The sequence below is a fragment of the Cervus elaphus genome, chromosome 29 (assembly GCF_910594005.1).
Source record: "Cervus elaphus chromosome 29, mCerEla1.1, whole genome shotgun sequence".
Taxonomy (NCBI): Eukaryota; Metazoa; Chordata; class Mammalia; order Artiodactyla; family Cervidae; genus Cervus; species Cervus elaphus.
In genome coordinates, this window is record NC_057843.1 from 10,346,141 (window position 1) to 10,373,636 (window position 27,496).

The 27,496-nt window shown below is 37.6% G+C and overlaps 2 protein-coding genes across 10 annotated transcripts in view; one reads left to right on the plus strand and one right to left on the minus strand.

Moving 5' to 3' along the window:
* Window positions 1-26,068, minus strand: part of HMBOX1 (homeobox containing 1) — a 200,562-nt gene extending 174,494 nt beyond the window's left edge. For 3 of the 9 annotated variants that reach the window (XM_043891133.1, XM_043891141.1, XM_043891140.1), the window contains exon 1: window positions 25,692-26,067. The gene's annotated coding sequence lies outside the window, so the exon portion shown is untranslated. Of the gene's footprint in view, window positions 1-25,691 lie in introns of all 9 variants that reach the window. The other 6 variants (XM_043891135.1, XM_043891134.1, XM_043891138.1 and 3 more) reach the window with 5 other exon arrangements.
* Window positions 26,069-26,254: 186 nt separating this feature from the next.
* The window catches only part of INTS9 (integrator complex subunit 9), a 120,848-nt gene continuing 119,606 nt past the window's right edge, over window positions 26,255-27,496 (plus strand). The window contains exon 1 of the mRNA XM_043891132.1: window positions 26,255-26,506. Coding sequence (XP_043747067.1) covers window positions 26,498-26,506 — 9 coding nt within the window. The 5' untranslated portion in view covers window positions 26,255-26,497. The remainder of the gene's footprint in view (window positions 26,507-27,496) is intronic.

Consider the following 27,496-nt stretch of genomic DNA (forward strand, 5'->3'; position numbering starts at 1 on the left):
GTTGGACTATAAAGAAAGCTGAGCGCTGAAAAATTGATGCTTTTGAACTGTGGTGTTGGAGAAGACTCTTCAGAGTCCCTTGGACTGCAAGGAGATCCAACCAATCCATCCTAAAGGAAATCAGTCCTGAATATTCACTGGAAGGACTGATGTTGAAGCTGAAACTCCAATACTCTGGCCACCTGATGCGAAGAACTGACTCACTGGAAAAGACCCTGATGCTGGGAAAGACTGAAGGCGGGAGGAGAAGGGAATGACAGAGGTTGAGATGGTTGGATGGCATCACCAATGCGATGGACATGAGTTTGAGTAAGCTCCGGGAGTTGGTGATGGACAGGGAAGCCTGGTGTGCTGCAGTCCATGGGGTCGCAGAGTCGGACATGACTGAGCGACTAAACTGACTGACACACACACATACTAGCTCCAAAAAGAGTTTTCTTCCATGTTTAGTCTAGTTTATCTAAGACTAAGTTATCCTTGAACTTGAGATAGGAAGTGAAATCAAATCCCCACTCAAATTAGCAATTTCATTTAGCCTACATTCTTCACTATTTCATCCACTCATTATTTCATAGAACTTCTAGTCTTCCAAAAGAATGATGAAACGTTTTCTGAGACGCTACTCTCAAAAATCAAAGCAGAGTTGAGCATTATCCTTCTCTTTGCTTCTACACTACCCTGGGCATATTTCTGTTATGGCAATAATAATAATGCTCAATTCATTTATATCCCTATTTCCTTCATCAGACAGTCAATCTTAAAAAGGTTAGGTAAGGGACTCTGCTTCATTTTTCTTTCCCTTAAAACCTAAGCACAATCTCTAGCATTCTAGATGCTCAATTAATGTCTGTTCATTAATTTGTTTGGGAAAATATTTGGGTATGAGGTCAGTATTGATAAATGAATAGTTTATATAGAATCATTAAAGAAAATAAAGCTATTAACATAATGCAGTCATACAATATCTTAGTAGTCATTATGTAGTTTCTCTTAAGTAAGCATAAAACAGTGATGTGATAAATTTCAAGAGGCAAAATAACTTAGGCCCTTACAAGGAAAGGAAGTACTTAAACCAGCTTCCCTCTTCAGAAAAGAGACCCTAACTTAAAATTTCACTGGAGTCAAGGTTACCGAATATCTAAAACAAAGTAGCTATCAATCTTTATTTACAACATCACCATGGCATTTGAAGGGTATATAAAGATGGTATATGGTATAGAATACATTATAAAATGAATTATTTTCAACACAATTATTTTTTATAATTCCTTTATTGTTTTGTTTAGAAAGGAAATCCCTGATATGAACTATAAAAACAAGAGGAAGAAAAATGATTCTACAGAAAATAATTATGGCAGACACTGTTAGGGGCTTGCTGAAAATATTTTTTTCCTTTGTTCCTTACTAACAAAACTCTGATTTTGTTCATATTGACAATGGGAGTAACCAAGCACCCTTTAAAAACAGAGGGGGCCATATATGTAGTACAGTTTTCAGCTATATGATGGAGATAGACAGAATTTGTCAAGTCTCCAAACCAACAAAACAATGACAATTAACATAAGACAGCTCATTTGCAGCTAATAGAGATTTCACAGGTTTTATCCTAATTTTTTCAAATTAATAAACAAAATCATTTATTTTCTGACAAAATATAAGTTATCAGTCAACACAGTAAATGATAACACCAACAGAACCCTAAGTATTGATATTTGTGTGTGTTCAGTCGCTCAGTTGTGTCTGACTCTTTTGCGAGCCCGCTAGGCTTCTCTGTCCATGGGATTCTCCCATGGACAAGAATACTCGAATGGGTTGCCTTTTCCTCCTCTGGGGACTCTTTCCAACCCAGGGATGGAACCTGGGTCTACTGCATCGGCAGGCAGGTTCTTTACCACTAGCGCCACCTGGGAAGCCTTAATATTTAACACCCACTAAATCTGTGAGCTTTACACCAAGTAACTCCTTTAATCCAACCCTATCAGGCAGGTTGACAGTATTAACTCGTTAAAGATCACACAGCATGTAAGCAGCAGATGGAGAACTCAAATTCAGGTAACTTAACTCCAGAGTTATGCTCTGTTAATTAAGTCCCAACATGCCAATACATGTATGTATATATGTATAAGTGAATAAATATGTATAAATAAACGTGGGGGTTTATCACACCATCTCATGTTGAATTTGAACAATAAATCTTCTTAATAAACTGATAATATACTCAGACTTTAAGAAAATATTGCACAGGATTTTAATCTACAGGTAAATATGATGGACTTATGTGACCAAGTCTGTCTTTTTCACGACAGACAGTAAGTGGTGGGGTGGGTAAGCCCCACCACAGAGTAGGAACTTAATAATAAAAGACTTGATGAATGACTGAAGAAACAATGTAATTAAAAGGTTAACATACATATTTGAAACTAGAGCTGCTGTGAAGTTTACCCAGCTAATGTTAAATCCGGGAAGAAATATTTTTAAAATGCTATATTTGTCACAATAAACATAATTGTTTATTCATAAGCCAATTTTGTATGCAATACATCTCTAAGCCTAGCTATTGAAAAAAACACTTTGCTTGTTCTTTGTAATATTCAACATTTGAAAGATCTTTGACTAAGGCCTTCATTTTTAAATTAAGGTAATGCTTACTTTCACCTAAACAAAATTTGCATTTACAGTTACCTTTGAACTTGAAAAGGTACTATGGAAGACTAAATTTTTCTAACAGTGATCTTTTGAGTATTCATTTAATGAAAGTATTTAAAGGCTTTTTTTTTAATGTTTTACATCTACAACAAAATTTGGCAAATTTTGGTACATAAAAATTCATGTTATTTATTACCTTTCAAGGATGCGGTTTTTGTTGAAAGAGAGGTAAATACACGTTACTTTGACATTCAGAATTATACACAGGTCATCAGGTGGGAGGGATCCCACCTCTCTCACATTTGCTACAGGATTAATCTGTCATCGCAGAAGGAGAGTTGGCTACACAGGGACACTGAGCAACTAATACTCTATCTGCCGCATTCTTCTTGGTACTTTGGTCAAGAAGAATAACATCCTTCTTTTTCTAACCCCTAACTTATTCAATTTAGAATTTACAGAATATAGCAATGCTTTAAAAGTTGCTACAATGTTTGGATAATGTTTTAGGTGTCCTTAAGGAGCTCCTACTCTTTAAAACTGGATTATGACTTTAGTAGTCACTTGAATTCAGGTGCTTAAATGATTTTGATAACATATCATAAACACCATTGGTAGACATTTTATCAGTTATCTGTCCACTCATGTCCCAGTAAATGACTTTTTTGAATGATCTCGATCTTACTACTTTTAAACACTTTTGCTAAGTGAAAAGTTGGAAGCATTTAAGCGTGGTGTGCTGCTGTAAAATGATGTGTATACACTCAAATGAAGCACAAATATTTCATCAGTTACGGTTTTTTGATAATGAAAGCAAGGACAGAATACATTTTTTTTTTTAAAACTTACATAAACTCAGCAACTTAGATGAAACAGACCAACTCCCTGCAATATACAAACTATCAAAAGAAACAACAGTCCAACAGCTATTAAAGCATCTGAGTTCATAGTTTTAAAATAGCCCAATAAAGAAAACTCCAAGCCTGGGTAGTTTCCATCACTGCAGGTGGTCAACCTGAAGAAATGGGGAAAAGCAGCATTAAGGTAAAGCAGAAATGTTAAAATTGTGTTGTCTGCTATAGCAGCCACCAGTCATGTGTACCTAACTGAGTCCGTGAAACATGGTTAGTCCCGAATGGGATGTGTTTTAAGGATAAAACATATAAGATTTTGAGGACTTGGCATGAAATATATATATAAATATCTCATTAATAACTTTACACTGATTACAAATTAAAATGGCAATATTTTGGACCTATGGAGTTACATGAAGGATATTATTAAAATTATGTTTCTTTTTAAACATAGTTACTAGAATATTTATTACTACAAAGGTCACTCGCATTATATTTCTGTTGGACAGGGCTGCTCTAGGAAATTGAGACTGCAAAGTCCAACAACACAACACGAAGAAAGATTTATTGATGATATCAAAGTCTCTGAATCAACTTTTGCCTGAAGCTGCCCTAATTTTGGATTTTTCTGATACATAAATGAATAAATCCCTTCATAGATTTAAATTATAGTTTAAATTTAGTTTAAATTATCTTCATAGATTTTGTAATTTGGCAACTGAAACATCCCAACTTCCACTCTGATCCAGCAGTGTTTCTTCTATTGCCACTTTTGAATAAATAAAAATATGTTCTGCAGAGATTTTCTTTGCAGTTCTTTCATTCTATTCATGTATGTTTATAATGCACTCACTGCCTTTTAGAAAGCACTTCATTTCCATTACAGGAAATGAAGGTATTAAAGCCATAATATTAATTTTTAGAATAACTTCTAAGCAAATAGGTAGGTTCCCACTGAAATAGGCATAGAGAAAAAAGAAATTCTCACCAAAATGAAAACCACATGATCACTTATTAATTCAAACCCTACTGAGCCCTTACTGAAGCTAGAGAAGTCAAAAAGGTTTCAACGCCACATCACTGTCACGGCTGTCTTCAGGGCTGTGGTTCAAAGGACGCCGGGCTGAACCTGATCCAGATGTCTGTCATGATGGAGGAGGAAAGGGGAAGCATACGTTCAGATATCTGAGCCCTCTGTAAACTGCCACCCCACAGTTAAAGTGGGGAAAGATAATTTTGATGGGCATTATTTAAACTTTTATAAGTTAAATTTCCCATTGATCATTAATAGATTATAAATCTTCCCTCGTAGCTCAGTCAGTAAAGAATCTGCTTGCAATGGAGGAGACACGGGTTCGATTCCTGGGTCAGGAAGATCCCCTGGAGAAGGAAATGGCAACCCCTTCCAGTATTCTTGCCTGTAAAATCCCATGGACAGAGGAGCCTGGCTGGCTACAGTTCATGGGATCACAGTTGGACACGACTTAGCGACTAAACCACCACCATTGATACATATTCAATTCCACAACTATAATTTTATTAAGTTCCTGAAGATAATTTTACTACATAAGCACCAATAATTTGCTAATATTCACTTTGGTAATTCAGAGTCATGAAATTCTAGGCATTTTAAAATAGATTAACCTAAACCCAGTACATTGAACTCATGTACTACTGGTTCTACGGGTAATACAAGAAGACCTTCTCTCTCTGAACAGATTAGAGACTCATTCATTTAATATACAGTTATTGAATATTGACTATGTGTGAAGCTCTATGCTGGGTGCTATAGAGGTAGGTGTGTATATACACCTTTAAGCACGATTCTGGTCCTCACGTAGTCTGAAGTCTTAGGAGAAAAGACAAATAATTACAATAAATTGTAATAAGTATTATTTTAGGGACAGTACAGAGTGTTCCAGAAGCATGCAAAAGAAAGAACTCACCTAGTCTAGGCAATTGTATTGAAACTAAAACAGGAAGACTCAGTGGGCACTGCTGAGCTGAAGAGTGGAGAAATGGGACACTAAAATAGAAGTGGGAGAGGAAATGTCCTACTTAAACAGCATGTGGGACAAATGAGGCAAGAAGTTTGCCCAACTGAGAAACTGAAGGAAGTTCAGTATAACTGAAGTATCAAGTGGAAGAAGAAAACCAGTTATCAAGAGATCTACAGATAAGTGAGTGTAAATATCTTGGAAAGCCTTAAAAGGCATTCAACAGTCTGGACTTTATCTTAATTATCCATCTGGCTATCCTGTGGGAAACAGGGCAAGACTAGCATGAGGCAGTGTTACTAGAAAGTTTTACGGTGAACCATTCTAGGCCACCATTGGACTAGGGTGACTGCAGGAAGGAGAGAGAGAACTGGTGAATCTCAGGAGACATTTAATAAACAGAATTCTAGAAGAAGTGGTATGAAGTCAACAGAAGAGTTCAAGGACAGTCTCCAGGTTTCTAGCTTGACTAGATGTTTGATTGCTGGTGTCAAAACAAGCAATACTAGAAGAGAAAACCTGAATGTGGCTTTCAAAAGTGTTGATTTTGAGATATCTTTGACATAACCAAGAGGAAATAGCTAACTGTATACACAGGTTTCTCTGCAGCACAACAGAGTTGTGTGGGCTATCTGTAAGTGGTAACTGAGGCTACAGGAATAGATGAGCTTGCCCATGGAGGGTGTAATGAGAAGAAAACAGGGTCTGGAGCACACCTTCAAGGAAGTTGAAAAACTTTATTTGAGGGCAAGAAGCAGCCTCCAACAGACTAAGAAAGCCAAAATATGGAGGTTTCAAAGAAGTCAAGGAAGGAAGGCAGTGTTTCAGAAAAGACGCATGATCCTTAACAAAAACTGTTGATGTATCAAACCCGAAGACTGAAATCTAATTTTCGGCACATTATAGAAGAAGAGTGTACACTAGATTTTAGTGGATTGAGGAGTCCACAAAAGGTCAGGAAATGGAGGTGAAAACTGTCTATAGTCCATATGGCCTGTCGAGGAGAGACGAGAGATACAGCAGAGTCTAGATAAAGACTGCTCTTCTCCTTTTCTTTTCAGATGAGAAATACTTGTGTCTTTAAACATTAATGAGAGGTAGGATTTATCTCTTATTAGGAGGCTTGAAAATGCCAAATATTCATCTCCCAGTGTTGCTCTTTACCCAAATGACTTTTTTTTTTTTTCCCCTTTTTTGGAGGAGGGGGCAAAAAGCAGCAATACTGTTTTATAAAAAAAAAAAAAAAAAAAGAAAGAGAGCACAGGCAGAGGCACCTGCCTCACACTTTGAGTCAGGAATGTGTCACAAACAAGCAGGAAGAACATTCTTCAGGAGAGAGGACCGCTGCAGCCTGATTTAAGTTTCAGGACAGAAACAGAAGTCTGGCAGCAGCACCACGGGTCTCGAGCAGCAGAATGCTGTCCTAAGCAGGCTGGACCTGTGGTTCCTGCCAGGGGACAGCGGCAACAGCTCTTCCCACTGTACAAGTCTGGGTCTCTAGTCTTCCCAGAAATGCTGAGAGCTTCCTAATATCCATTTAATAAGTTTACTTCTAGTTTAAATAGCCAGAGTCAGTCTTTGTTTCTCCAACCAAGAAACCTACTTGAGGAATTACAATGAAAGGTGATGTTTATGTCAATGAAATGTTGTCAAAACAGCTCCACCAACACACATACTAGGAGATCTGGTTTGAAACAGTCACTCAGTTTTTTAGCATCTTTCAGAAGCAAATCCCAGCAATATATAAATACTTTCTGAAACAAGGCTAAAGAACAGACCCTGCCACTGATCTTTCATATATTAGTCCCTGTGATTCTTTAAAATAAGGAACAATTTAACCAAACACTGTAAGATTCTCACTTCAAAACACATCAATAAGAGAAAGAAAAGAAAAAGTCAAAGATTAGAAGAAAACATTTGGAAATCATGTTTCTGATAGGAGATATGTATCCAAAACACAAAAAGAATTCTTTGAACAATAAGACGACAAACAACATCTCAATTATAAAATGGGCAAAATATCTGAATAAGTATTTCACAAAAGATATATGAATGAGCAAAAAACACATGAAAAGATGTTCATGTCAACAGCAAATTAGCACCACAATGAGACAGTATATCACTTGTAGAAGAACAGCTATAATCAAAAAAGAAAACAAGTGCTGAAAAGGATGTGAAGAAACTGAAACCTTAGTACATAGTTCATGTCACTATAAAACAGCTCAGGGATTTCTTTAAAAGTTAAACAAGAGATGAAAACATGTTCACACAAAAAATTGCACGCAAATATTCATGTAAGCATTATTCATAATATCCTAAAATCTGGGGGGAAAACAAATATTTATCAGTTGGTGAGCAAATTGTGTTATTTCTATAAAATGAAATTAATAAAAAGGAACAAAATACTGATACATGCTACAACATGGATCAAAGTAAAAAAAAAATATGCTAAATCAAAGAGACCAGACACAAAAGACTATATCTGTATGATTTCGTCCAGGTGAAATGCCCAAAAAAGGCAAATCTATAGTCACAAAAAATAGATTAGTGCTTGACTGGGGATGGCGATAGGAATGGGTAAGAAGTGCAAAAGAGCATGTAGGATCTTACTGATGTGATTAAAACGTTCTAAAATTGTGTTTATCCATTCATCAATTAATAGACATTTGGACTGTTTCTACTTCTATTATGAATAATGCTGCTAAGTTACAAAGTTTTGTCTGATCACCTGTTTTCAGGTGATATTTTACATAAGTTGGCAAATTAACTAAAAGTCACTGTATACACTTAATAGAAGTGAATTTTATGCTACATAAATCATACCTCAATAAAACCATTTTTAATTCCCATGTTCCCTTTTTTGGTCCTCATAGGAGGTCACTCAGCACTTTAGGGTTAGGCCCCAGTGTACTGTTAGCAAGAGCAGTATTTCCTGTAAAAGAGAGTTTTCTAGTTCAGGAATGACTTCTAAAACATGGTATTTGTAACACTTGCATATTCTAGAACAGTCCTCAAAATGTGGTCTGCAGACCAGTGCCAATCTATGTGCACCGTTACTCTCTGAGATTGATCCATGACTAGGTAATTACAGAAACTAAGAATATGTGTTTAGAAACTTCAATAGCAATTTTGCAAAATAATATGTCTGCTGAATCTGATAATATTTGGACCTGAATCCTATATTTCTTAGGTTATTTTTTTTTTTCTATTTCCAGTCATTCATTTTTACTGTATTTTACATAGACTTCCCTGGAGGCTCAGACAGTAAAGCATCTGCCTATAATGCGGGAGACCCGGATTCAATATCTGGGTTGGAAAGATCCCCTGGAGAAGGAAATGGCAACCCACTCCAGTATTCTTGCCTGGAAAATCCCATGGATGGTGGAACCTGGTAGGCTACAGTCCATGGGGTCACAAAGAGTTGGACACAACTGAGCGACTGAGCAACTTCACTTTCACATAATATTCAATCAGTCAATGATTGGAAACTAATGTTTAAACTTTTTCAATGTATAGTGCTTTTCCACTGTCTTACAACTAACTGGCCATCATACCTATCGGTGTAAGTCAAACTCAACATGATTTCAAAAAACTTTTTAAACCTGCTTCATATGCTCCAGCAACTCTGGTGGTGTATTTATCAATGCCTAATTTTAAGGCCTTCTGTATAACCCAGATTTTAACAGATATTCATTTTTTGTTTTGTTTTTATCAATAGATTTTCAAGTTTACAAAAGACAAAAATTTTCAAACTATATATACTTAATAAATGTCCATTTTTTCCCTTTTTCCTCAATTAAAAAAAGCTTCAATTTAAAAAAACAACCTAGTGTTTGAACATGGACAAATTATGGTCCTAGGAAAGGTTCTGTAAATAAAAACAAGGTTAGCCGATTATGCTTTCATTTTAAAATACAAACTAAACCAAAAACATGTTTCTATGCTCATTTGTAAACTGATGCAAAAAATGATATTTAAATCAATATAAACCAGTATCTACACTTTATACAACTTGTCTATGTCTATCAATGAATTAAATCAGGCAATAAAATGACTACATATATAGATATACAATAATAATGATTATTTGACAGATCTGTAGCAGAAGAGACTCATAATGCGAGGGTCAGCAAATGGAAAACTCAAGACAAAAATACAACAGCAGCTATACATACCTAAGTCACAGAGAGAAGCTGAGCAGCCTGAAGGCTTCCTAAGACAACATGGTCAAATGCAGAGGCACAGGACAAACACATGACTGACTGAATCATTTTTATACTACCTAGATGAGACTGTTTAGATAATGGATACTATACACTGAAGTGATAATGAAAACGAGAGATAAACTGAATTACTGTTAAAATATAGACCCATCAATAAAAAGGAAGTTATTAAAATCCCCTAACTGCCCTTCACTGACTTGCAGAATTTGAGCAAAGTGAATTAGAGAGTTGAGAGTCTTTGGTAACAGGCAGAACAATGGAGAGTGTGAAACAAGGAGATAAATGACCTGAGTTCTACCTCGACAGTAAAACTTTAAACAAGAACATCTTTCTTCCTTCAATTCCTTATTGGATGCAAATGATAAACCAGATCATTTCCGGTCCTTTTCTTTCAGGAATTGTACATTACACCTTATTGATACAATTACCAACAATGCAAAACAAAACATCATCACCACACATGGAACAAACTGCCCTAAAATATGTACTATGCCTTTTCTAAACTGACCCCGTATGTATCCAGTTCATTGGGAAAATAATCTTTCGTTTAAAAAAATGAATTTTCCCCCCAGATTCCATTTAATTATTTTTCAAATAACTCTGATAACTTGATCAGTTCAGTTTGGTAATCCATTCATAATTATCATTTTCGAAAAGTTTTTCCTAAGAATCTCATTATGCTTGAAAAAAGAGAGGAAATGGATATACAAAGTTTAAAAATGTTTAGATACTGAGTATTTTAGAAATGTCTTGTAAGACAATTACATAAATATACAAAACAACATTTTATGCATTGAATTTTCTTTTTATATAAGTTTGAGGGGAAGAAATGATAATTTTTAAAAACTTCATTAACTAAGAGTTAACTCAGAGGAAAAAAGATTACTTAAATTGCTAAGTAATCTCTTCGGCTTCTCTGACAAGTTTTTCTCCATAAAGAAATTACCACCATTAACAGAAAGTGCAGGAAAGAGAAGCTAACATTTCCAACAACTACAGAAACAGTAATTAACAACTTTAGCAATCCTATGCTAGTTCAGCTTAATCCTCTAGCTCTGAGAAGATTAACCATCTATTCAAGCTGTATTTCCCACTGGCTAGTGGTGACTAGATAACTCATTAGGATATCTAAAATGCCAATTTCTGGATTTTTCTGATTAACCGCTGATTAAATTCAAAATAACATAATTTTTATTAGGCAGTAAGTCAGTCTGCACAAGCTCATGTAGCCAAAATTATGTATATATGTTGAAAATTCATATAATCAAAGCTGAAAAAAGTGCTAGTATAAGGCAACGATCAGAAATGTCTATTACAATCAAGTCTTTAATTAACAAGAGAAACTGAGATACTGAGTTCAAGTATTTTCAAGAAGCATACGAAATGTTCTGGTACAAGACAAGAGACTGGCTGATGGGGTTTAACATGCAAAGATTCAGATGAAGGTGATCTAAAAAGAAGATAATCATGAAAATCAGTCCATTTAAAATAAAGATCTGTTAAATAGGATAACGTCACTGGTCTTTGAAGCACACACAAAAACATGATTGAATATGAGAGGGGCTGGAACTCAGCAAAATAATAACTTCCAAATAGAATAGGCTTCTTGACTATCCCAAATACCCAAAGATCACTAGACTCCTACCACTAAAGCTTACTAATCAAGAGTGAAGATCATTTTTCTCTTTCAAATGACTACCATTGGCATCTCTTCTTCTCACTCTCCTCTATCATGTCCTCATAAATCCAACCATTTGGGGCAAGACAAAATGCAACTGTAATGTTGCATGTACAGTTGCAACATTATATTGCATTATATATAATAACATAACAGTTTAATATACAACATATTATGTATTATATTATACATATATATAACAATTATATGCTAACATTATATTATGCTTGTAGTTTATCTGTTTGTCTATTTTTGCTCTGTGTATGTGTGCAGATTTTGTCTGGGGCATCTTTTTTTTCCTTAAGTAAGAATTTGTTTCCAGTGAACTTACTTTGAAAACAATTCTTTTTGATAAACAAAAAAATTTTTCCATTTCTTATTGCTCATATAAAAGCGCTACGCCAACCTACACTTAACCAGCCATCACAATCAACCAACGCCTTCTAGACTGCCCTTCTGAAACAAACTGACATGAGACACTAGAGGCTAATATCTCAAATACTCCACTCTGCGCCCAAGAAAAGCAGGTTGATTTGTTGGCTAATTGTTTACATCATTTGTTCCCTCACTGTTTAAGTCAGTTGTCCTTTTTTTAAAAAGTCTTTTATTGAATCTGTTGCAACACTGCTTCTGTCTTATGTTTTGGATTTTTGGCCACAGGCTTGGGGGATCTGAGTTTCCCAACCAGGGATCGAACTCACACCTGCTGCATTGGAAGGCAAAGTCTTAACCACTTAATCTAGTCTTGGTAACCAAGACTAAAGTCTTAACTAAAGTCTTAACCAAAGTCCCTTTATCAGCTGCTTCTGCAAAGGTGGAATTTAATTATACCTTATCTGAACTAACAAAATATGAGTATGAAGAATTGCTTCTATAAAAACTAGGTTGAAAAAAAAGATGGGACTATTTTGATAAAATAAATGATTTAAAAATGCTATTGAATTGAGTGTGGGTGGGACTATTGGAGATGTGGGTAAAATAATAAAATATTAAGACGACTCACAGATTATGTGTCTTTAAGGTCTACCTCCCATTTAAAAGAAATCAAAACTCAAAAATTATAAATAATACATTATGGGTATAGTTTATGCATGAAAATCTGATGCAGACTGCCAGTCTGTGAATTCATATATCAAGAAAAGACCTTGGCCCTGGATAAAGGTTTCTTGACCCCAGCACTACGGACCCTTTGGACTAGAGAATTCTTTCTTTGGAGGCGGGGGTGGGGATGGAAAGCAACATTGTCTTGTGAATCAAAAGATGCTTGGCAGCATCCCTGGCTTCTCTACCACTACCTGATGGCAAAAACAGCACCCCATCCCAGTTCTGACCATCAAAAATGTCTCCAAATGTTGCTAAACATCCCAAGGGGGTAAAATCATCCCAATTGAGAACCACGGGCTATATCGAGTGATTGTTAAATACACATATATTTTTTTCATTAAAGTGAAATGTTTAGGTAATCAGCTTTTCATGATTTTTACTATAGACAATTTTTTTGACTACTTAACTACTAATTCAAATTAATGGCTCCTCATTACTTAACAGGAAGAAACAAAAAAAAAATCCTTGAAATGGGAAAGTACCAAATAAGATAGCTTTACTATATATATGATATCCCCACTTCTTCCATATCTTCTCTGAAAGCAAGACAGAAGCACAGCATTACTGAATTAGAGCAGAGAGAAGAAAAGGATGCAGCAGCAAAGGAAAAAAAAATTTGAGAAATAATTTCCAAATGGTTGGAAGAGCAGCATAAGCATAAAGATTATTGTCTCTTGACTATTATTAGTAGTAGCCCTATTATTGCAACATTTACTACCAGTCAAGAAAGGTTCCTAGGCATAAACTCCAAAAAGCCTGTTGTTCAGTCGCCAAGTCATACCTGACTGCTTGTGACCCCATGGACTGAAGCACATGAGGCGTTCCCTGTTCCTCACTATCTCCTGGAGTTTGCCCAAGTTCACGTCCACTGACTCTGTGATGCTATCCTACCATCTCATCCTCTGCCACCCTCTTCTTCTTTTGCCTTCAATCTTTCTCAGAGAGCTTAATGTCTATTTTAGGTGAGTGGTTACAGTAAATTATAATTCACTAATTTATGATGTTCAACATAAATAAGATGAGCACTTATGCCATTACGTTGTTAAATGAAAAATAAGTTGGTTATTCAACTATGTGCTATGCTTAGCTGCTCAGTCATTTCTGACTCTTTGCGACTCCATGGAGCCCTGCCAGGCTCCTCTGTCCATGGGGATTCTCCAGGCAAGAACACTGGAGTGGGTAGCCATCTCCTCCAGGGGATCTTTCCAACCCAGGGATTGAACCCAGGTCTCCTGCATTGCAGGCAGATTCTTTACTGTCCGAGAAACCAGGGAAGCCCTACTCGACTATACTCCAATATAAAGTAAAATTAAAAAAAAGTAACTCTAACATCTATCAAATAAGTTGTTTTACCTCTTACAATATTATATATTTGTCATGTAATGGGATAGCATATATCCATGTCAAATAGAGCAAAGTTACCTAATGACATAAAAAATGTTGCAGAATGATAAAATCATATAAGCAGATAGTTGGAAGTATGATTTGTACATACAAAGACAATGATTTAAGAGTAAGCCAAATTATTAACCGCATTTCTCCCTGATGTTCTGTATCTTCCGTAACTGACAACAATATTCCTTCATACATGCTCTTCTAGAACTCGTCACTCTGCTTTCCTGGTGGCTCAGTGGTGAAGAATATGCCTGCAGAGCAGGAGACCTGGGTTCTATCCCTGGTCACAAAGAGCCCTGGAGAAGAGAATGGCAACCCACTCCAGCATTCTTGCCTGAAGAATGCCATGGTCAGAGGAGCCTGGTGGGTTACAGTCCACGGGGTTGCAGAGAGTCAGACACGACTGCGCAACTAACACACACACACACACACACAATCAAGAGGGAGAATCTGTCTGTGTTGCTCTTGAACCTGGAGAGGCTGGCATGACTGCTTGAATAATAACACTGTGTGGTTTCCAAGGCTAGGTCACAAAAAGCGATCTATACCTGGCTTTCTCTCTCTGTTGGCGCCCCGGGGTACCACGTAAGCAGTCCAGCTATCGTGAACACACCACACTGGAGAGATGACAGAGACCGAGAGGGGTGCCAGACAAGGCCCAGCTATCCCCGCCTTCAGCTGTTTGAGCTCTCCTAGCCTGGACATCAGACACAGGGGTGAGCGCCTTCAGAAGACTGCAGATGAGAGATCCAAAGTGAGAACCACTGAACTGAGCCAATTCCCAGAACTCTTAGAGGATAATAAAATGGTCACTGTTGTTTTATTAAACTACTACGTTTCAGGAAGGTCCCTTATGAGCAATGGGCAGAAACCAGAGTAAAACGTGTTGGGAAGAAGAGGGGGAAGCTATGCTTGTTATTTTACATATACTTTTCTATTGCTTGAATTCTTTTCTATTCAACAACTTCATAAGCAAAAAATTTTTTTAAGTCCTAGATCTCCCACTGTTTAGGTTTAAAAAAAGGTTGGGGCGGGGCACGGGAATCTTCTATCCTTAGAAGACAGTTAACCTAAACTTCCTACGCATCATCTACTCTAACCATTCTTAACTACTGTCATTACTACCAGCATTCTATAGCACAAATATTTGTGAGGCACTTAAGACTCAGCAATCTATCAAGTGCTAATTGCTATTTTTAAGAGTGCATCTGAGAAATTACTGAGCCAAGAACAACTCAGGTATAGTACTGAAATCTCAGTACTGAAAACTCAGGGTTGAGGCCTCCTTTTGATCCTATCAAAACCAAACTTCCTAGAGTCTATGTGGATAATATGTAGTCAATATTGGTTGGATGAATGAGCCATAATAAATGAACTATGAAAATTAAAGGAGGAAAGAAAAAAATGGCAGACATAGATGAGCCAATAGGAGACCCAAGGACTTTATACTTCAACTAAGAATCCAATCCATACACATGAAATGAAAACCAATATATTTAAAATGTGATATACTTACAAGTAAACACAAAAAAATGATATACACTAGTAACTGAGTGTACAAGTGCAGCTTATATATGGAGAAAATGAACTGGTCTGAGCATGACAAGGTCCACAGGAAAAGGTCTCCTCAGAAAGAAGGCTTTAAGTAGGTCTTATTAAGAACATTTAAACTGGCAAGGTAAGCACATACAAACATATTAAACAGAGAAAGAAGTATGTATCAAGAAATAAAGGCTGAAACATACAGCAGAAAGAAAGGTAATTTGCTTGACTCTAACAGAGAAAACATCTTTAGAAATAAGAAAACAGAATGCTAGTAAGGGAGGGAAGAAAATGTTAGAAAACCTTAAAAAAAAGAAAAACCAAGGATTAAAAACAGGAATATAACACAATTAGAACTAAGGCACTTCTTCAACGACTGGATGAAAAGAGCTTGATGACAGTTATTCCAACAAGACTGTGCACCATGCAGTAGGGGAGGGAAGAGGCAGGCAGGCCAGCTCCACTGCTGCATCATCTCAGCGAGCAGGTGAGGATGGCAACCATGGGTGTAAAAAGGACGAGAATCATCTACAAGACATGAGGAGGGAAAAATCAGCAGAACACTGCAGATATATTAGATGGGGAGGAGGGAGAGCAGTCTGAAAAGGGAAAGTACTAAAGGGGCGATTTAAAGGTTTCAGATGTAGGAACTCTTAAAACCAGAGGTAACTTTTAACAAGAAAGGAAAAAGACAATGGAAGGAAGAAGACCAGGATAGAAGGAATCTTAACTAGAAGGAAATAGGTATTTGTATCAAATGCAACTAAGGCCTACAAATGTATAATTGAGGAAACAAATCACCAAAAAATAAGTTAGGAAGGGACTACTTTCAACATATGAGAATTCTGTTTACAGGAGAGAAGTAAATACCACAGACACAGAAGCAGAGCCAACTAATAAAAAAGATGTCTTAATCTGTGCCCACCACTGTCCTAAGCACTTTACAATACTTCTTGAAGCACTCACAACAATCCTATAATTTAAGTACTATCATTTACTTCCAATGTACAGATGGAGAAACTGAGACAAAGCAAGGATTTATTAAAGTTACAGAGTAAGTCATGGAGGCCAGACTCACACCTAAACAGTCTGGCTCCTAAGTCCAAGTTCTCAACCAGCTCAATATCCTAGGATTATTTAAAACTCTGAGAATGATGACAGATCCCCCCAAAAATGAGGAATTAAAGCTGTGAGAGCAAAATTTCAAGAGATGGTTGCTATACAAAAAGGCATACTATGAAAAAATCTTGTTTAATAGATATAGGAGAGATTTATTGAAGGAAAAAAAAGGCGGGGGGAAGACTGCTTTAAGAGTTGGAATGTGAAAATGCAAAAGTTTAAAAAATGAACTGATGATATAACCATTAAAGGCTCGATGTTTGGGCATAATACTAATCATTAAGCATAACAACTAGAAAAACACCTTGCTTAATCAGAACACATCCCACATCACAATGTATATATGCCACATCTTCTTAATCCATTTATCTGTCGATAGACATTTAAGTTGTTTTCATGTCTTGGCTATTATAAACAATACTGCTATGAACATTGGAAGTCACCTTTTATTAAGGCTAATACCACTGGGTGCTCTACACCAGGAGGATTAAACTCATCTTTGTAACTCAGAGTATCTATCTATGTACTGCTAGACTCGACATGTTTAATTGAATACCCTCTTCAATCCCTACAACAGAGTCCTCCTGCATCCTACGCACCAACGCCACAGAACAGGAACGCACATCTAACTCATGGTCATGCAATGCATTCCGATTTCTCTCTCGCCAAGAGAATTTAAAGAAATATTAGGAGGTAAGCTTCAGCTGAAGGAAAAGAGCAGTTCAAACTCAGTAACATGGCATACCAAATGCACCTGCAAGTCAGAGTTATGAAGAAGCAGAAACTGAAAAACCATAGCAAGGCAAACAAAAGTGGAAGGGAGAAATGGGAAAGGCAGAAGAAGCAGACACGGAAAGAGGGCAAGACAAGGAACCATAAAACCCCAAAATGAGGCAGAGACAGTCGCTTCTCAGATCCTGACAGTTCCCCCAGCTGTACAAGGTCTAGTTGTTCTTTATCAACCGAAAAGAACCGGATCCCTACCACAACCTCTCCTTCAAGCCAAACAATTCCTGATTAAAGCACTATTTTTTTTTTTAGAATGCACATGAAGACAATATAAAAAGCTGGCAACAGATAAATCCAAAGAAAAAAAAATTGAATCAGGAAGAAAGTGAAATCTTGGATAGCCAGTAAGTTTTCTAAATATGAACCTGACTTATCAGGAAGAACCACCAATATTTACCATATTCTTACCAATGAAACAAACTAAAATTTAATTGATGTTTTCAAAGCAAATATCAGTGTGGACCAAAAAACTGTCTCAAATCCACAAGAGAGAAAAACCACATGATACATCTTTTCTGTTAACATATTTGCAAATATTTTGTAAGCCTGTTTAAAGCAGACCTTTGTTGTTTGAGGTCTGTAATAATCAGTGATACGTTTGATTAATAGCCTCATTTTTGAAGACAGGCTTTATAACTCACACAGCTGATAAAGGGGAGGTAAAGGCCAGCTCCTTAACTAGTCTTTAACCTGATGGTTCTTTCTTGTACCTAGACTAACAAACGTATCTTTACCACTTTTTTCCTTCTAAAGGTATTTTCTCTGAAAACAATCTTTGAACCTTCTTTGAAGAGAGTTCCTTTGTAACAAATCCAAATAAAACTAAAACATGAGCTCACAATCAATTAACCCAACCAGTTTGCTTCAACACCGTCAGAGACTGGACTAACGTTAGAATAACTGATTTTGTTTACCCAATACTGATTCTAGCATACATCCTCTGTGGCAAGAAATATCACTTAAGCCTTGAATGCATTTAAATCATACACATTTGATTTACAGAAATTTTTAATATTGTTACCTTTTACTAAAAAAAGTTTAACAGGTACTGATATTAAAAATCTTCAATTAAGAAAAGCTTGCCAATTTAAAAATTCTTATAAAAAAGTTTAATTGGAATTTTCCATAAAAACTTTCAAGACATGCCAAAAGAATTTCCAAACTACAAAAGGCAAGAGTGAAATTACTGATCCAATAATTGGTATCTTTCTTCTTAGTTATACTGACAAAACAACAAAATTTACGAATAAAGAGGAATCATTCAATCTCTGGGGTGACAGAAGAGGTCTGCATCTTGACTGGTGGTGATTACAGAATCCACATGTGTCATAAAATGGCAAAGACCTACACAAAGACACACACAAACACAGTACCAATGTCAATTTCCTGGTTTTAATACTGCACAAAAGTTATGGAAGATGTAACCAGTAGGGGAAACTGGGTGAAAGGTACAGGGCCCTATTTTTCAACTGCCTATGAACCTGTAATTATTTAAAGATTAAAAATAAACAAGTAAATGAATAGCTTTTAATCAATGACAACAAAAACACTATATATATATATATATATATATATATATCAAAAAATTAACCTAAATCCCCTATTCAACAGACTGGAAAACTGAGACCTAACCAGGTAATACAAACTTTCATTGTCAGTAACAGAGTAAAGGCACTTAACTGAAATGCTGTCAACTAAGAAACATAAAATGAGAAGTAACCAATCACTTGCAGGTCATTAACAATATTCTGTTTAACCAAAGATGATCAGGTTGGCTGATGCCTGTGTTGCATTAAAATGCAACCAATATTTTTTTAATTATTACATTTTATTGAAGGAAGAAACTTTTTCTGAGGGGAAAAAAAAAAACTCAAAAACAAATTTATATTTAACCTTAGAACTTGCACATCTGAAGCAAAGTGAGTTTACTGAAAAGCAGGACACAGTATTCCAAATAAGATCATGCCATCTTTACAAAGAGGTCATCCTCAGACAACAAAGTGTACAACTATTCCTGTCCTGAATGGCTCTAAACAGCTATAATATAAAACTAAACATAGGCTGGCTACCTTTGATTCCAGAAAATGGAATTTTCAACCAGATAAAGTTAATACTTAGAATAGCTACTTTCAAGTTCCCCATAGTTAACAATTACGTTCCATGAAGGCAAATGCTGGCTAAATTGGTGGTTGCAAACTACAGTCATAATATAGCCTCCTACAAAAGTTACATTCTAAAGTCTCAACTGATACCTTACCTGTCACCCTGCTTCCTCTAGACAATGACCTTGGATAACATTTATCCTTATGAGACTCAGTTCGGTAAATACAAGTCATTCTTTCTCCTCCTTGAGAGAAATGGGATACAGATATAAATCACCATATATGTATCATCTTCCACTTTGGAAAATCAACTTGAAGCAGTGGAGACACCCAAACTCAAGTATAAACATCAGTAGGTAAATAAAACAGATGTCTGTCTAAAACATGGCTTCAGATCATATAAAGCAAGTATTCAACTGTCCCAATTGCAATGTAAAGAAAATACATTACCTGAAATGGAACAAGAATTCAGATTTTGGGGGTGGAATGGGGGGGGGGGGTAAGAAAACTACACAAAGTTAATAGGTCTTTACTGAAGTAATGAGACAACAAGTCAGATTAACGGGGGGAAATTTAGAAACTTAAGCATGTATTAATGGGGTTAGGAAAGTGAATTTTAAAATTGTATCCTGAATTAGGCAATAATTTAACTGATATACTTTTTATTTTGGGAGAAAAAATAGAAGGCACAGCAATAGACTATGGAAGCATAAACATATCTGTAATACTTTAAAGGTCACAATTCTTTACTTCTGAAGACATTATAACAGCTGCTGCTCTCACAAATGAACACCCAACCCTCCTGTCTATGCTGAAGAGGTTTGTTTGGCATTGATCGCTAAGGCCCATAGCGTCTGTGATTGGTAATGATAAAATATAAGGCAGGAACCAGAGCATAAAATACCTGGTATAATATGATATAGTTAACATTTATCATATGCTGACATCATTCTAAGAGCTCACAATAATCCTATGAAGTAAGGACTAGTTCTTCCCATTCAACAGGTGAGAAAACTGAAGCACAGATTAAATGATCTGCCTAAGGTCACACAGCTAGGATGGGGCAGGGCCAAGATGTGGCACAGGTGGAATGGTAATATGCCTTTACCTGAGGGCTAAGGAGCCAATTAAGGATTATAAGCCAAGTAATGACTAACAAACAAATTCACATATTATTTTACCAAGATCTCTCAGGTGGAAGTGCATAAGGACAAAAGAAAAAAAAAAACAAACCTGAAACCCGAAGACGAATTAAGAGAGGGACGTGGAAAGACAGAAAGGACGAAGGCCTGAATTAAGGGAGTAGCAATAGAATGAAAACAAGTGGATAGATAGATACAAAGGAGAAAAATTCAGCCTGACTTCATGATTAGAAAAGGGAGAGTGAGGATGAGTCTAAGCCTTCACTGACCAGGCCCAAACCAACAGCTGCACATTTTAATGATCCTGTTACTTTATCAAAATCTTAAAGCAGAAAGGTTTAGCATTAAATCATCCTCTTCTCAACAACAGCACAGCACCTGACTTTCTCCTCTTTTAAAAATGTAACTATATAACTTAAAATTACTGTCACCTGGCAACTCCACACTAATTGTTTAATATGCAGACAGTAAAGAGGGCTATAAAACCACACACAGACCATCACTGAGCATGGACAGAGAAGCTACAGAGTATGTGAAATTTAGCAAGCATTCTTATATTTAGCACCCTAAATTTAAGGAAAATCTAAACGCCCTTTAAACGGATTAGAATCATTTTATCACTTAGAAGGGGCCTGCAGACAACTCTTTTGAGATTCAAAAAAAGTAAAACAACTCATAACTTCAAAGTTAAATCAATTATGTTTTTTCTCTTCTGCCTGTAAATGTAAATTAAAAAACCCACTATCTTTATAGTCTAAGTCAAAGATCTATAAAATTTACATTTTGAAAAAATGTACTATAATGTACAAACGTACTATAACATACAATGAAAAAATGTACTGAAAAAACTTACTATAACTTCAACCTTATTACCACTGTAAGGTAAAAACAACATAAAGCCAGGCCCTTCCAGTAACTAAATGCTCTTGGAAAGTGTCCAAAACAATGTTAGTAAATTTCCAATTCATTTCATCTAAGATCAACAAAAACAAGTTATCTAAAACACTGGATTATATTTAAATAGGCTCTAACTAAAAGTTTTACATGACCGAATCACTCAGCAAAAAATCTTTGTACTTTTTACTTAGGATGGTACCTAAGACCAGTAAGTAACAGGATTGGGGGCGGAGGGGGGTTGCTGCATCTAGAAATTTCATCACATACTACTTAATATTATCTTGAGAAAATTTTCAATACCACTAGCTTTCTTTTGGAGAGAAGCAGACTTTGGCAGAATCTGCAAAAATCATCATTTGCAGTAATACTAAAAATCTCCATAACTTTTATAATGTGGACAAACATGTGGTGTGCAAACTCTGATTCCAAGCTTGAGTTTTTTAAAGCTTGTTACTTGTGGTTCAGATTTCTTTTTTATGGGTTGTATGTCTGATAGGTATATACTAATTTCATACAAAAACAAACATAAAGGTGCTTTATATATGTGAATGTACATATATGACACTTCAGACAAGCTGTGATTTATATACATGAATGTACATATACGACACTTCAGACAAGCTGTGATTTATATACATGAATGTACACATAAGACACTTCAGACAAGCTGTGATTTCCACTCAAAGAGCTTTTTTATAAAGTTCTAGTAAATTGAGAAGTAAAAGCCAACAGTTAAAAGAATAATCTAGCCAAACAGCAAAGGGAGCTATAAAATTTAACCTGGAAGTAAAAAAAAACCTAAATAAAGCAGATACACAAAAGGAAAAACTCCAGCACACTTTCACTGAGCTTGTTAAAGTTTATCTATAAATGTTAACCTTTTTTAAAAGTTGAGGAGTATACCAATTTTCACTTGTGAAAAGTGACATCCTAGGATAAATTTCTAGTTCCTAAGAAAAATAAGTCAAGTTTAAAGATCTGCATACAAAAATACCAGAAAAACTGCAAAATAGAAAAAGCAAACATGATTTTACAGGAAACATGGAACCCACCTGAAACATTAAAAGTGGGATGGACTCACTAAAATGAACAAAAGATCCAAAATGAACAAATTAAGCATAAATACTCCCAGTGAGCTTAACATCTTCAGGAACAAGCAATGCCATCCAATCAATACTTGCTACAAAAACTGCCATAAACTGATTACTTTTTTTTCAAACCATGAAACAAGGAAAGGTTTGTTGCAATATATTTGTAACTTACCAATACTGAGCTGTTAAGTTTCTATTAGATGGTTGAACTAAGGATCTGTGCTAAGAAGACTGAAATCTATTCAGACAGCAGTGAAAAATGAAGCCTCACTAAAGACATTCAAGATAAAGCTGACCCCTAAAGGCTCCTTGGTGCACATTTGCAACCACAGTATTCACAGCACGCAGCACACTAAACTAGCAACAGATTGGTTAAAAACAGTTTGAATTTTCAACTTCTCATTATACAGGCAACATTTTTAGAAGCAATCATATTAAATAAATGTGTCCTTCACAGTTACCGGATGAAATTTTAAGCTGGACAGGCACCAATGCCCTGATTTTCTACTTTTTTCGTAAACCATATGACTTCCACATGCTGAGACTGTTTTATGCTTTAACCTGCGGTAAAGGCTTTACATCATTTTAATGTTCAGTGCCTAAAATGCAACAGAATCATCCCATCGAATGCAAGGAATATATTTGGCTTCAACCAAACCACTAGGCAGAAAAAGTTTAATGAATGCTTTCCTCAGTAAGTAACTTTGCATTTCCATAGAATAAAACAAAATCTGAGGTGAGGGTAGGGGGAAGAGAATATATTCTTATATTTTAAAGTTTTCCAACTCTAAACAAACATTTTAGTTTTTTATTTATAAAACAATCATTGAACATTTAAAGACAGTGTCTAGTAGAATATCTTTCAGCAGAAAAGCACTGTTATATGCAGTTATATAGGATATTTCTCCAGTTTTTGCAAAGGTAATATTTCAGGCTAAAATAGAAGATTAAAACAAATAATTCTGGAAATTCTAGCTAATAACAAACTAAAAACTCAGCTTTGTATCAACATACTGTATATCCTAAGTTTGAGATTTAGAAAAAACACAACCTTTTTTTTCCTATTCGGGTCAATCTAAATAAATATGCTACCTCATACTTATAAGTCAGCTTATCTGTGTAAATGACCAACCACAGAAATTTCAAACCATAGGTTATAAAACATACCATATAATTACATACGATGTAACTTCCAGTTTTTATAGTAACTAAGGTCCTTTACTGATAGGTTCAAGAATTGATAAGCCAAATATGTAAATATATTAAATTCTCAGCAGTCGAAAAGACAAATTATGCCAATTTCTTTATTTAAAAGTCCATTATACTAAAAATATGTGACAAAACAATGGTTATTGAAAAACTTACATTTCCGGGTGAAAGAAGTACAAATTATCTTAATTCTTCTGTTGTAATGTTTTTAAATATTAAAGACTGTGAGAAACAAGGGATGTTGCAATCCTCTTCCCTTTGTAACTCCAATTGAAACTCGGGGGAAAAAAATCAGAATTCAAATTTCCCAACCTTGACTTACACACTTAATTCAACTAGATCTAACTCAGCTGTGCAATTTTAAAATAAGTTTAACGCAAAGCACTACAATCTTGATGTGATAATTACCTGCGGAATAAACGCAAATTAAAAACAAATGCAGGTCCTCTTCATCGAAAGATGCATCTTACAGCAAAACCACTAAAAGCAAAACCCCATAGAACCAACTAAAGAAACGGGCACAGGAGGCAGCATGTCCATCAAAGAGAAACGTACCATGCCAAAACAGAAACGAAGCAGTGAAGGGAGGTGGGGAAGGCAGGCAGGCAGGCAGGGAGAGACGGCAGAGGTTTCTACACCTGCAGGATCCCATAGAAATTAACTAGTCACATCACTCTACCCTACATGCTACGTAAGATTTTTAAAGCTTCAGGGTAAATAAAAACGGTAATCACTCTATACCATCATTCAACTTTACACAGTATAGTATTTGTAATGCCAACTGCATTCTCCCCTTCACTCACCCAATGTTTCCTCTCGCTTCCATACCAGCTTTCAGCCAAATGCAAGACAGAACAGGGTGGGGTAGACGAAAAATACAAGCTGCGCCTTTTAGCGACTCCCCACGCACCCCCCAACAATTTCCAACAGTTTTTCCTACTACGAAAATAAGTCACCCAACCACAGGATACACAACAGTCATTCCGTGTCTTCAGGAGACACACAGGGTCGCGTATACAAGTGGGCACTCCCGACCCCCACCCCTCCGCCCCCGAATCTTAAGTAATGTTTCATTTATGGAAGGCGAAGACGACCAACGAGACCTACTGTTTCGGGGTGAGGATGGGTGGAGGACTCCTTTCCAAGTAGCCCCAATAGTGTAACCAAAACACGGTTCCGGAATAAAATATTAAGAACACTTTTCCTTTCCCACCTAGCTACCGACTTGAGGATGCAAAAAGCCATCTCCACCGCACCTCATCTCTCCGAGGCGCCTGCCCTGAGTATGGGGTGGAGGTGGGTCCCGGGAGACGGGGAGGAGGAGTGTGAGCCGCCGATGGGACACGAACGAGTTGCTCCCCGCGGCCACTCCGCGCTGCTCCGCTAGCCCAGAGGTCCCGGAGCCGCACCTCGCGCACGCCTCTCCGCCCAGGCCCAGCTGAAAGCTCCGACTCCGGCTCTCGAACTTCCTCTCCAGAGACATTTATTCAAGGCTAACCCATCGCCCGAGCGCACGTCACCCAGTTTCAAACACAGCTCTGCACCCCAAACAAACCCACGCACCTCAAATTCCCCTCACAGTTTCCCAAACTCCAAACTGGAGACCCCACCTCCAGGATTCAACCCTTCCGCCCACTGGGGAGGCAACCAGGGGATAAGAGTTGGGAGCACCCGACGCCTTTCGATTACCGCCCCCACAAACTGCCCCACCCCAGACCCTGCGTTCGGGTCACCCCCTCGAAACCCCCCGCTTCCTTCCTCCTCTCAGTTGGGCCGCTTAAGAGACCCATCCCCAGCCCACTCACTTACTCGCCCCAACCCCCCCCCCCAAAAAAAAAAGTGAAGAGAAAGAAGTGAGGAAAGAGACTGAAGAGACTTGAGGCTTCCAAACCACTCGACTCACCTCAGAAAGCTTGCTGAGTTCTCTCCGCCCGGCACAGCCCCCTCCCCAACGTCCCGGTACGAAGGGCTGAGGTCTGAGGTAGGGAGGAGGGGAAAGCGGGAGGGGGAGGGGTGTCTTCCGCGTGGGGCGCCCGTCGGGAGGGGTCTGGGGAGGGGTTGAGGCCGGCGCAGGAAGAGGAGAAGGGGGAGGGGAGGCCCCTATCTCCCAGTCTCCCCCTGAAAAACCTCCCTTGTCTCAATCACATCAGACTGACTGTCTTTGTCTGGCTGACAACCGCCATATTGATATCAACAGCCCCGCTCCCACCTGCTGCCACCGGGCGGCCCTGGGAGTTGTAGTTTTTGTCTCCCTTGAGTAAAGGCGCGGGACTCTGCGTCCGGAGGCCCCAGGGAACTACAGCTCCCGGCAAGGACCGCGCCCGTGAGCCTTCCCACAGGGAGGAGGGGAAAGGGGCGCCAGAGCCGTAGGGACTACACATCCCAGAATACCATGGATTCTGGGCCCAGATGAGGGACATGATATCATGCTGGGGTGAAGAAGGAGGATGAATTGGCGGCGCGGATGAATTTGAGCTGACGGAAGGAGGCGTTCTAAGGGGAAAGAGAGGAAAAGGAAAGATGACCACGGTTCCCATGATTCACGCAGAGATGACTACATTTCCCATGATGCGCCGGGAAAGGGGCGTAGGAAAGAAAGACTGCATGTCCCGCGATGCTCTCGGCGGGCCCGTGGCGGAGATTGAACCGGAAGACGCTTTCTGGGTTTGAGAAGTCGAGGAACTGCTACTGACCAGCCAAAAGTCCAGCATGAAACTGGTGAGTCTCCGCTCTTAGATCGGAGGGCATATCCTTTTGGAATTCGTCGTTTCCACCTTGGGAAGGGAACCGTCGCGGATGAGGGGTGGCAGGGAACTAGAAGGTGGGGTGAAGCCAGGAAAGGTGATGTTTGTTGTTGAGTTTGAATTCCAACTCAGACCCTTCACAACTGCTAGATGTAATTCATCCCTTGGCGCGGCCCTTTGGTTAGATAAGAGATTGAATCTTGTCACCTTTCTTCACATACGAACCAAGGTTGGGCTTTATGAACCAGGTTTGATTTGTTTCTCGGCTGCCACGTGAGTGTAATAATTGGTACACTTCTTTCCACGGGATTGACACTTGATTAAGCGTTCCTTTTCACAGTTGTTGAGAAGGTTTGGTAACATGAACGGAGTTTAGAAAATTCTAGGCGGATCTTAATCTCCTATTTAATTCTCTGTTATAGACTCTTAACTGCCCTTGATCATTCAAAGGAAGTCGAAGTCAGAGTGTGATCTTGGATGGTTTGAGTCTTAAATTCTGTATAAGATGGGCTGAGAGGAACTGTTAGATGGCGTTACGGTCTAGGGCTGTAGGGACTGCGTGAGCTAAGGTTATGTGGAGCATGCCAGGATACCTGGAAAATTTTTGCAATACACAACTCAGACGCTTGGCTTATAGGAAAGCTGCTCAGGCTTTTGTTTTGAGCCATTTTATTCTCAGTGTGCACAGATTTAACTAATTTACTCCAACTAATTAATTGGAATTATTTTGAGTAGAGAAGGTGTGAGATGCTGTTTCTCAGGCTTTAAAAGTCATGTTCCTGCAGCCAGGTATTGTCAGGCTTTACTTTCTGAAGTTTTTGAGGAAAAACAAAAGGTTTCTCTTAATTATTTGAGCATGCTTTTGCAAAGTCCGTGTGTATGTCCCCACACACAGTACAGGCATATATAACATGCACAGTGTCAGCTGTTCTTTGAGATGTCAGAGAACGTAAGAAAAGTGGAT